This window comes from Brachyhypopomus gauderio, unplaced genomic scaffold (assembly GCF_052324685.1).
Source record: "Brachyhypopomus gauderio isolate BG-103 unplaced genomic scaffold, BGAUD_0.2 sc76, whole genome shotgun sequence".
NCBI lineage: Eukaryota > Metazoa > Chordata > Actinopteri > Gymnotiformes > Hypopomidae > Brachyhypopomus > Brachyhypopomus gauderio.
Genome location: NW_027506897.1, coordinates 1,289,488 through 1,301,796, shown reverse-complemented (window position 1 = coordinate 1,301,796; position 12,309 = coordinate 1,289,488). Strand labels below are relative to the sequence as shown.

The 12,309-nt window shown below is 45.9% G+C and overlaps 1 protein-coding gene across 1 annotated transcript; it reads left to right on the top strand.

Annotated features, from left to right (window-relative positions):
• The first annotated feature begins 2,799 nt into the window (after nucleotides 1–2,799).
• scxb (scleraxis bHLH transcription factor b) lies at nucleotides 2,800–7,054 on the top strand. The gene is made up of 2 exons (XM_076990615.1): nucleotides 2,800–3,893; nucleotides 6,255–7,054. Exons 1-2 carry the CDS (start codon nucleotides 3,336–3,338, stop codon nucleotides 6,291–6,293), a joined length of 597 nt encoding a protein of 198 aa, XP_076846730.1. The 5' UTR covers nucleotides 2,800–3,335; the 3' UTR covers nucleotides 6,294–7,054.
• The last annotated feature ends 5,255 nt before the right edge of the window (nucleotides 7,055–12,309 follow it).

Sequence of the window (12,309 nt, the reverse complement as noted above, 5' to 3'; positions counted from 1 at the left end):
TCTCACAAACTTGTGCTCTGAGGAAACACTGTGTATTATTATTTTTTAATTTTTTGTATTTATTCATGATGATGTGATGAATGATCAAATGTTTCAAACTAACACTGCTGATTAGATGCTGTAGTGAAAAGATTTTATATTTAGTTTACATTACGCAATCAAGAAAATAAATAATTTTACTGTAAATGTCAAATAGGATTTCATATTGAGGCCAGACTACTGTCTATTTGTACGATTATAATTCCTACCAGCAAAGATCTTTCTGTGGCTCTGGTGCGTCTAGGACAGCTGATGCAGAAACACGAGGTGTTCTCATAAGGTTGGGTGAAGAGGAGAGTGCTTTGGGTTTAAAGGGCTGCTAGATTAGAGAAGTCTTGTTAGCAGGGCCGCTGGCCCCTGAGCCCCAGTAAAGTGTGCTGGGGTGGGGTTTATAAGAGGGGCTGGAGGGCCCTGCTGCGACGGGCCACACCAGCTGCCTCCTTTACAAGGTGCACTTCAAAGCTAGCCTCCTGACTCACACCCCTTCAAGCCCAGAGCGCACCTGAACACTCTCCTCGTGGAGACACAGGAACGTGGCTCACATGGTCCGGCATTCTGGCCTTTTTGTGTCGTATGGGTAGTATTAAAGTCTGGGTGAGAAAATGGGTATTTGTGTGCTAATGGTGTTCAGAGTCAACCTGCCCCAAATTAAAAGGAAAACACAGCAGTCCTTATACACACACCACTCTACTTCTAAAACCGGAGTGATGATTTCGTTGATTTATACCTCATTCCATACATTCAGAGAGGTCCGTAAACCCACAGCTGAGCATATTTAAAAATTGCATGCAGTCAGTTGTCTTTTTTTTGGTTGAAGCAAACCTGTTTTGCAGTTCAGTCAGTATGGATGCGTCAGAGATACAGAGCTGAATACGAATCTGTGAAGTGTCAGAGAGGCCCTGATGGGCACTGGATTCCTGCAGCCTCCAAATCTCTCACTTTTTCCATCTCTCGGGCCTACTGACCTGCTCACTGTCTGAATTCTTTGGCTTCTGAGTAACGGGACGATTGCAGCATGGAATTTCATAGAGGACTGACTTCATTTGTGTTTCATAGAGGACTGACTTCATTTGTGCTCCTGAAATAGTGCAACTGGAAATCTAAATCAAGGCCACAGATAGGCGATTACCAGCAGGCGTCAGAGTGGTCAGGTCCTGCCTGCCAAATTACCCCCACCAATTTTACACAAAAAAAAACGACTTTATTTGATCCCCTTTCCGCTGTGTTGCTCTATTCGATGAGGTATAACATTTCACAGCTAATTAGACCACTAAGCCCTGCAGGCATATTTGCTATAGGAGCTACACTACAGATCCATGCTCTCTGCAGTACTGCTCGCTGGTGTTAAGCGGACCAGCTGCGGAGCCTGGGTCATGTCTGGAGTGGGTGTCTGTGGGCTTGGCGTGTCACCAGCCAAGGCTAGACAGTCCCGTCCCTCAGCGCTCCGGCCATCCGCCCGTCCGGCAGACTCCGTAACGAGCCAGTCGGGCTGTCTGCGGCTCTGCGTGGTGGATTAGCCCCGAGGTTTGACAGCCCCCTGACCCGTGCCAAAAAGCTGAATGTCTGTGAGAGGAGAGGGAGGGGGGGGGGGGACCCGGCAAATGGACGAGATCGTAACGCTGAAAGGAAGGGGGAGTGTGAGGGGAGCAGGAGTAATAGCAGTCAGATGCTGATAGCCCAGCTCTACTGCTAACAGCATCATTCAGGGATATTAAATATCCTTTGTCACACCGAGAGACATTTTTCTACCAGATAACAAGAACCATTTTGGAGTGACAAACTGCAATTAAATTGATGGCAATTAAACAGTGAAATCAGTTTAAACTTGTCAATATGTTATTTTTACTGAGGTAACATAGCAATGCAAATGATTATAAACATAATTAGAAATGTTCCATTTTTAGCCACTTTGTCACTGTAACTTTTCTAGACGTTTCTTTCTCTAGCCAAGCTTCAAACTACTTTTGTGCTGAAGAGTCATCGTTACCTCCCGTGATCATTTCGTCACTACATCAGGTGGCGAAACCAGAGCCAACAGACAGTGTGTGTCGCTCTGAACATCCGGAGTCTCCACCTTCTCCTGGAAACGTCCGGCACCCTGAAGCACTTCCTGTCTAATCAGAGCTCGCGACGCACCTGGCCAGTGTCTGTGTCCAAGTGTCGAAATTGTGGAGTTTAAAACGAATGGTTAGATATCAAAACGTCATTTTGTCATGATAACATGTGACATTCACACTCAGCAACTGTCTGGTTGGTTTAACAGGTTCCCCTAATGTAGGCCCACAGGCTATAGGAGGTATAATGATAGTTTGAAATCATTAACTAGAACTGGGTCTGGGACCGGAAGACACGAGAGTGTTTGATAGCGTTAGTTTTTTTGTGAGAAAGACGTTTGGTTATTGGTTAGATGTAGAGGTGTTTCTTGCAATAATGAAACATTGATACATAAAACACATTTTTAAAATACAATATAAAGGACAGAAACTGGTAGTCAGCACGAGATAAAAGCTACAGAAGAACGAGGGAGAAGAGCAGTTATTCTCACCAGCGTTGGCCGGCTAGCTTTAGCCTCTCACTACATGAATGAAGGAGGCCATTTTAAGAATCAGACGTTAAGAGTGGCGGTGAACGTGAGCATTTCTCCCTCCTGTGTCTCCCCATCACTCTTTCACCAGCTCCCTGGATTTTGCATTTACAGTGGAAGAGGAGGAGAGCAGTCCCAAGCTACTCCTCCCACTCACACACACACACCCGCTCACACACACACACACACACTATAAAGCCAAAGCATAAGGAAACACTCAACCAAAATAACACGTGGAACTGTTGAGGGGACGTGAGTTAGGTGGACACACTCGATCTACTCCTTCACTCAGCAGTCGTGCGGCCGCTACCTGCCACAGGGCTGCGTGTGTGTGTGTGTGTGTGTGTGTGTGTGTGTGTGTGTGTGTGCAGCCCAAGGGAGACGATGGAGTGACCCGCTATAATGAAGGACCGTGGTGAGCGGTGAGTCGTCCGTCGCTGCACTGCTCTGAGACGGCGGTGGATTCCTACGGGCAGAGCAGTGGCTGGTGTTTGTTCTTGTGTGTGTGCGCTGCTCGCAAAAGGCTGGTCACACACTGAAGAGGAGTAAGGTCTGAGAGCTCGCCCCTGTGCTACGCTGCAGAGCGAAAGGGTTTGTCCCCGGGTTTGTCTCCGGTTTGTCCCCGTGGCTGAGGAGAGAGGAGTCGTCTGAGCTCGTGGGAGTAGAGGAGCCAGTTCTGGGCAGCTGGGAGCAGGAGCTGGCGGCGGTGAAGATGTCCTTCGCTCTGGTTCGTCCCGCTCCTGCCCTCTACTCCAACATCAGCGCGCTCTCCGAGGACGAGGAGAACGCCAGCGGAAGCTCGGGCTCTGACGACAGGTCCGTCCACGGGTCCGCCGACACCCGCGGAGCCGTCAGGACGTTCTCGCGCAAGCGGAGGTACGGCTGCCGGCCGTCGCCCGCCCCGCCGCCCCTCTGCGCGCCCGTCCCCGAGGCCCGCCACCGCAGCTCGGCTAACGCCCGCGAGAGGGACCGCACCAACAGCGTGAACATGGCCTTCACCGCCCTGCGCACGCTTATACCCACCGAGCCCGTCGACCGCAAGCTGTCAAAGATCGAGACTTTGCGGTTAGCCTCCAGCTACATCTCGCACCTGGAGAACGTGTTGTTAGCGGGGGACGTGTGTGAGAACGGGCAGCCCTGCCACCGCAGCCTGGACACTACGGACGTCCATCTGCACAACTCCCACAAGCCCCCTGTCCTCAACCAGGACTCCCAGAACTCCCAGCCCAGACACATCTGCACCTTCTGCCTCAGCAACCAGAGACGTCTGGTGAGTAGAAGACCACAGCTGTTTGCTTTGGAAACGGTGAGATCAGTTGATATCAAAGAGAATGCAAAATGCATTTTGTGGCTGGATTCCATCCACTTTGCATTTATCTGTATATTTACGTGGTGCTTGTCTCTGTGGAAGCAGATATTCAGAGAGACTTACAAAAGACTTTTGCTTGCTGTCTCTTTGGAAGCTTTGTTTTTATGTTAGGACGAACAGGCTAGCATTGAGATTACCGAGATGTTAAACATTCAGGAAAGACAAACCCACAGGGAACACAAACGCAGCTAGAGCTGAACAACCACCATCTCTAAACAAAATCATTTTGTGCTAAAAAATGATTTGAACCTTTGATTTGAAAAGTGCTGAACCTTTCTGAAGCAGAGAAGAATCCCAGGACCCCTGATCGACGGGCAGGGTGGAGGTGACAGGAGTTGGAGTTACGTTTAAGGATTCTGTAGAAAAGATTCAAATGTGCTGATGTTTTGTATTGAGTTTTATTAACATCTGATCAGTATTTCTTTATATCTCAGTCTCTAAGATAGATCCCCTAGTGAACGCTCTGTTGAGGTCTCAGAACACATATTAAATTATGGCAAAAATAGATTATTTTCAGCCATCAGTGCTGTGTTGAGAGATGACACACAAATCTCAACTTCCACCTCCCTTTCCAGCTTTAGCCACATGTTGGGAATTTACAATTAACATTTCACAGTATATATTTATGGATAACTGCTTCTACTGAGATTTCTGTCATTTTTTATATCTCCAGTATAAACAAACTAATTCAGACTCTGAAACTTGGCACACGCGAGACACACACTGTAGTCATGAAACGCATACAGGACTTATTTGTCTTCATAAACATTTCCTGAGTACCACAGAGAACCTGTCCGACAGCCACTGAAACTGAAAGGAGACAAGAACGTGTGAAGTGACATCAGGAACCAGCAGGGTGTAGATAAATGACTGAGTCTCTGGAAACATCTGGGCTCAAGTGAACGACTGTTCACCAGGAACGGTGAATGTCTACCCTAACCAACACCAGCATTCTGGGAGGAGCTCTGAAATAATCATCTGTCCTCTCTGAAGTACGACTCAAAGCCTTTTAACTATCAGAGTCAAGCTCGTAGGTTGTATAATGTAGTGGATTTGAAAATACCAAAGGCAGGCTGGGGAAGGTCCCAACAGCACAGGGATACATTAGGCACTTATCTCCTATTATTTTACTGAACCAATCCTTGAAAACTGATCAAAGGGTGAAGAGTCCATTAGCAGTTAGCTTTAATTAGCTTTATGGCCAAGAACAATGTGTTCTACTAATATTATGCCTGAAACACTTAGCTTTGTTTTATTTGATGCCTTAAAACAGCTTACTCTTTCCTTTTCTCTCCGTCACTGGCACTCAGACACACACACACACACACTACGCCTCAATTCTCAATTGCAAAACATTCATTAATTATTACTGAATTGCCACTGATATATTAATGAAAATCTTCATTAAAGAACTACACGGTTCCTTAGTCATGGTCTCACAGTAGTCTTATTTATCCAGTTTTAAGATAATTCACTAATCCATAATTCTGCTCTTAACACACATTTATAACCTCAGGAAAGTGGCTAGACAACTGACAGTAGATATCACAGCACAACACAAATACAAACACAAACAAAATACAGACACAAATGCAAACAAAATCGTACTTCATCATTCATTCTCATATGAACACCATGATCCCAAACCAAAGCATCGTCCAGTTCAGCAAAGCCATAAAACCCCAAGACTCCAAATCTAGGGGTGAAACAGCAGAAAGAGTGTCGTGCACCACTCCATACACACATCACTCCATCAGCCTCATCCCAACCCTCCATGGCCCACGAGCGCAGATGCTGCTGACCTGGAGTGATCTGGGGTGACCTGGGGGTGTGAACACAATGAACACACACCAGCTGCCTCTCTCAGCACACAACAGAGTGGAGACCCTGAGGTACGCTGGGCCCTCAGCTGGGGACAGACACCTCCACCTCGAGAAGATCCAGCTCCCCAAGAGCTCCATGTTTAGATCAGTCTCTATTAGACATACAGTTCAGTGTTCAGTGACCATTTCAGTGTTGACGGAGGGCTTGTGCTGAGGTTGAGTACAGTAAATCCAGCCACGAGTTCATGGATTTACTACTTAAACCACTAAACGTCCAAAGCTTTACTGTGTGAAATATAACCTGCAACCCAACAGGTCTGTAGTGTCACTGTTTCTGTTGTAGCTACACATGTTGTTGTTGACAGTGGTGGTGGAGCTGGTGTAGTTTAACACACTTGCGATGTGACGTTTTCTTGTTGCTCTGGCTTTGCTGTTTCAGAACAAAGACAGAGAAAGAAAAGCAGCGGTGAGAAATTAACGGCAGTGCCGATGTGGTAGAAGACGGAAGCGTAAGCAGCACCTCTCCTGTGAAGTGTTGCCGTAAAGCGTTTTACACAGCAGCGCCCCACATACGCTCTTCTGTGTCCAGCAACCACACGTGTCCAGAGGGTTTGCATCACCATGGACCAGAGCAACTGCTAACCGTCCTATGGCCATGTGGAGGAGTTTGGAGGTCTTCACGTTGGCAGCAGTGGGGCTTGTGATGAAATCCTACATGTTAAGACTCCAGTTCCAGCAACAAGAAGACAGTGGACTGCACAGGACTGCCCGTATACTGGAAGATGACTTCTGATGTTGGAAATGGGTCACTGGAATCATGAGGAAGCAATCAGTGATGCGCTGCAGGAACGTGAATCAGCTCAGCTGTGATCTGCTCAAGATCAATGTTCTGGAAGGACATTTATTTGGACCAGTGAACATCAGCCCTTTACTCATTTGGTTTGTGTTGCAGTGTGAGAATGAGACACTGAGAACACCTGGATGACATTAAGTAAATAAGGCTGTTTACACATGCAGCACCTCAGTGCTGGAGCTCAATACCGTTGATACTAGACTTTGGTATGTGAACAATGTTCCACCATGCATATCATTAGTATTGACAATCTTATAAATTTGTAATGTAAATTAACTGAGTGGGAGGGAGAGAGAGAGAGAGAGAGAGAGAGAGAGAGAGAGAGAGAGAGAGAGAGAGATGGGGCTAGGGAGACAGAGAGAGAGAAAGAGATGGAGAGAGAGAATAACGGAGAGAAAGAGAGGGAGGGAGAGAGACAGAGAGAAGAAGGGAAAGAGAGATGGGGATAGGGAGACAGAGAGAGAGAAAGAGAGGGAGGGAGGGAGGGAGAGAGATTGAGAGAGAGAATAACAGAGAGAGAGAGAAAGAGAGGGAGGGGGAGAGAGAGAGAGAGAGAGAAGTCCAGTTCATGCAGATGAGATCTGCAGGTAGTGTTCTAGCAGACTATCACAGTCTGTCCTCTACTTTACCTTTGGAATCTGTTACTCACACACACCACACACACACACACACACACACACACACACACACACACACACACACCTTAAGCAGGACACTCCCCTCTAATTCCACTCACTCTGACTCATTGTGCAGGTCTTACTGTCTCACTAATTGTGTCACTTCAAGCTTCGTTTCTACTCCTGTTTCTTCCTCCTTCAGACGGTGTTTTTGTCACCAGATAAACTCCATACATCTGCTACCTGCTTTTAAGCATTCACAGGGTTTCAACAGTAATTAGACCTACAAAGCCACCCTAGCTCACCACGTCCTCTAGTTTCTTGGCTGCTCCATTACGTTACATAACTCCACATTGGTAAATCACAACCAAAACGAGTCGACCCGTCTGGTGTGATTGTAGCGCTGCAGTGTTTCTGGCCAGAAGAGGCTGAGATCCCATGGCAGGTCTTCCCATGATTCCTCAGTGATCCTGTATCAGATCACACGTGCTTCAGGTTGGCCGTACCTGCTCCAGTGAAGATGTGGTGAACTGTGACAGGCCCAGCGGACCAGCCTCACATCATTGAGCTCACTTCTTCCCTTTCTGTCTGAAACCTCCATCCAACCACAACATGGGCCGGTCCTCCCCCGCGGCTACGGCACGGCCTGGCCCAGACCCTCGCCAGGGCAGGTGGAGCAGCACCAGCCGTGCGGGTTCAGTGGGAGGTCTCTGTAGTGGTGTTATTGTCCACGCTGTAGCCTGTCAGACGTAGTGAATGACACTCACAGGGGGAGAAACTGGAGCCCAAGGAAGATCTCGTTAGTTGTGGTTTCTGAACCAGTGAGCTGAGATACAACACCTCCTGACTCTGCAGTGTTAAAACATAATGTGTGATTGATTTAATGTTAATATCAAACATGTTTTATTCTAAAGTACGGCAAAAATCCATAAATAAAGCCCTTAAAAATTATCTTTAAAACAATCATAATAAAACCTAGCAAAGCATGCTGGTCTGTGTTTCTTTACATGCTACCAGTGCTAATATTACTGTATTGCTTTCTTGGGACTCAAAGATCTGAAAGACTTAAACCTTGTACATATATTATCAAACTCTAAACACACCCTACATTGTAGATTTTGTATTTTCAGTATATTAAATGTTTGTATGAAGATAAAGTATGTGTGCTCCTAATCTGTAACTTTTGCCAAGCGTATGTAGAAGCATGTAAGAGAAAACTAGATTCCGTGAGCAGAGCAGGATTGTGTGAAGAATGGACAAACCCAGCCGAGACAGACAGACTGGATATGAGCGAAACGGCCAACGTGCACCTGCACTGTGGATCTGGAAGCAGCACAAATGTTCTCACTGCGTTCCTGTCATGGTGCTTCTGGAATCACTGGAGCTCACCGAGTCTTACAGGCAATGGCAGAAGTTGAGAAAATCCCACTAGATTTAAAGGACGTTTTAACACGTTGTAAGACACCAATGTTCTGTTCAGACAGGCACCCAGCCTCGGTCTGTCTGCCTGCCTGTCTGTCTGTCTGTCTGCCTGCCTGTCTGTCCGACACAGTCTGAACACCATTTGTCTTCCTTCTCACACACAGATTTTGTGTAAGGAGTCATGTATGTGTCTACCTGGCACAGTGTCTTACCATATCTTACCAATATGGCCCAATAATACTGGAACACTGTCCAGTGGACCAGTGAAAGTGAACCTGGTGGGCAGCTTCTCCCCACAGTACCTCATCACCCTGGTGGGCACCAACCCCACATACTTACACATACATGTACCCACCTGCCTTCTTCCAGCCTAACACACACCACATTACACACACACACACAGCGCATTTTGACACACACACACAACCCCACACACAGCACATTCTCGCACAGACATGTACACACACCTTCATATGCACACACCTGTCCCATTTGAACTAACATGCAGTGTTACACACACCCACGTTCAAGGCATTTTGACACGGACATGCATCCTTTTACACACACATAGTCACACACATACACACTTCTCACACCTACTTCCCCCTTACCTCACACACAAACACACACCCTTTTAAACACACGCAGACATGTTCACACTGCACACACACCTGCCTGACTGAGCAGCTCTTCTGGATTTTGGCTTTCTGCCTTCCAGCACTGTCAGTTTTTTAGAAATAAGAAATTCCATCTTTATTGGCTGTGGACTAATTGCTTCCTGCCGAGACAGCTGTGAGCGTGCTGAAATGCCTCCCAATGCCCTGCTCATTTGCTGACCTTTAACCCTGGCTTTACAGGAAATGAAAACTTGAAATGTAACGCAATTATACAGCGAAGAATAATTTAAAATAAAATTACAGATGCCCTCAAATGATTTTTAGGACAGCATTTAAAGTTAGAATGTTATCTTAATCAGTTTCATGTGGAAGCTTAGCCCTGTTGATTTGGGCTAAACTGGTTCAGACCAGGACGTGTGAGCCCGGGTGTGTGGGGTAACTCCCTCTCAACACTCCCCACAGCTCCACACCACATGCTGCAGCAGCAAACACCCCCCCACTGTCTCCCCATGCTTCCTCCTGGTACACCTTATTATATTACCGTGTGTAGTGCAGGCCGATGTGTAACCCAAGTCTTATCACCTCTGGTGGGCTGTTTTCTTCTAGCTGTGCGTGGGACTCTAGTTGCTTAGTGAGTCTCTTTAAGCTTTACTGTTGGTGATCTTTAGTGTGATTTATCCTCTCCCAGTCAGATGAGGCCATGCAACCTTAGTGTTGTATCTAAACAATGAAGTCAAATAGATTATCACACATATAGAACAGGAATGGAACCAGTGTGGGGTTTGACAGAAACAGAAAAATCTTGATTAAAACTGCAGTAGCTCATATTACAGTTTTTGAAGCTGTAAGACCCAAAAAGAGGTCCTTATAGCACAGTTTTGGAAACCACTAACCCATGTAGCCTATCTATTGACCTGGTGCACTAAACCTTTAGCACATTCGCTGCCTTACACTCATTTAGAAATTCTAAAACACTATTTTTGCTAAACATTAAACAGTTCTTTACATAACACACAACATTCAACACTGCAAACCATGTGTTTCTTTTGGAAAACACTGCAATGCAACTGCTACACCCAACTACCAAATTTCAAACCCAGTCCTCACAGGTTACAACACTTCTAATTTTTTACAAATCTTTAGACATCAAAGCCTAATCCCAATAAAGAGGCCACAAGTTGCAAATCTTGGTTTGCACATCAGTGGAGTCAAATACTGCACAGAGATGACGATGAAGAGTACGAGAATGAGGAAGAGGACGAGCAACCATAGCGGATGAGATCAGAGCCACTCTGGTTGACCACATCCTCTATACATACTACATCATGTTTTTACACTGCTACTCTTCACTGGGGGAGGAAGATGGCTGTCCACCTCAGAACAGAACGAGCCCATGGTCAATATTAGAGGTGTGCCAAAAAATCGATTCATATATCAAAAATCGATTCTCATTCACTACGATTCAGAATCGATTTTAAATGTCCCAAAATCGATTCCAAGTCGTGGTGAAGTCTCGCGTTATGCAATTACAAAATTACGCGAGACTTTACGCAGCAGGTTCTGGGACACACTCATGCGCGGAAAAGGTTCAAAACACATGGAGGAAAGAGATATTCAACCTGTCCGGTCTTCATTTAAGGCAAAAATATGGGTTCATTTTGGTTTTTACCGAATGCCGGGGAAGACCGAACTGGACACAATGTAGCTCGTGTGCAAGGCTTGTGTAACGCGGCGAGCACGGGAGCGCTAATATAGAGAAGGGTGAGAAATAATAGAGAAGGATGGACCCAAGTGCCGGCTCGCAAGAGCAAGACGTTTGACATTCTCAAATGTATTTATTAGCGAGAGGGAAACGCGCACAGCGACCCAGAACGAACAAACAAAACAACACGGAAGACTCAACGCAAAGAGAATAGAAAGCAAAACCGTGAGGGCACGGAGTAAATAGAAACAAAAAACCAATGCGGAAAATACAACGCGTGAAAAATAACACTCAACCGTAGTGAGACGGGAGGAAGAAACAAAACAACAACAGTAACTAAAAAACAGCGCGGATAAATGCAACACGAAAACGAAATCAAGGACACCAGCAGAAGTAACTGGCAAAAAACGCTGCAGCAAAATAAAACCCTTCCCAAAAATAAAGGCAAAACGGATAGGAAGACATACAGGATTGGGAAAACTTGAGATGGGTCAGGAAGCGACGCATGAGATACTCGAATAAGTAAAGAGAAAGCATAACAGAGAGAGGTGGCAAGACACCATTAAACGATAAGCAATCACAGAGAAAGCAGAGACTGGCTGAGAACGTACGGTTACGCCGGTTTAGTCTGGGACTGACTCTGGTGCCCCTAGCGACGGCTGGGGGAACTGCATCCGAGCCAGCCCTGACAGCTCGCAAAATGAAGCTCAAGAATTTTGGTAACAACAAAAACCATTTTATTTTACCAAAGCACTTAATTTTTGTTAATTAAATGTGAAAGACACTTAATTTTCTGTATTTGTCGTTCTGTCTTGCAAAGCAGACTGTAGTAGATCATGCAGATTTTATAGACTGAAGCAGATATTTTTATAAATCAAATCGTTTTTTGAATCGAAAATCGTTTTGAATCGAAAATCGATTTTTGAATTGAATTGTGGCCCCCAAAATCGGAATCGAATCGTGAGATAGTAAACAATTCCCACCCCTAGTCAATATGGTCAGAGCCAACAACTGCATACGTTTCTGACAACTACAACAGCACATCATTACTGACAACGTCACCATCAGCAACACCCATTCAGTGAGTCTATCTGCACTGGGACAGTGACAGTGTGAAACAACTGTGCTATGAATTTGCTCAAGTCTGCTCTGATATCCACTCACTGATAGTCCAGTGTCCCGTGACACACAGTACTGACAACATTATTACTGTTTCATACTGTCCTACAATACTGCAATGAACATCATAGGGCACTGTGTCAACGTGAGAGTCCCTGCAGCAT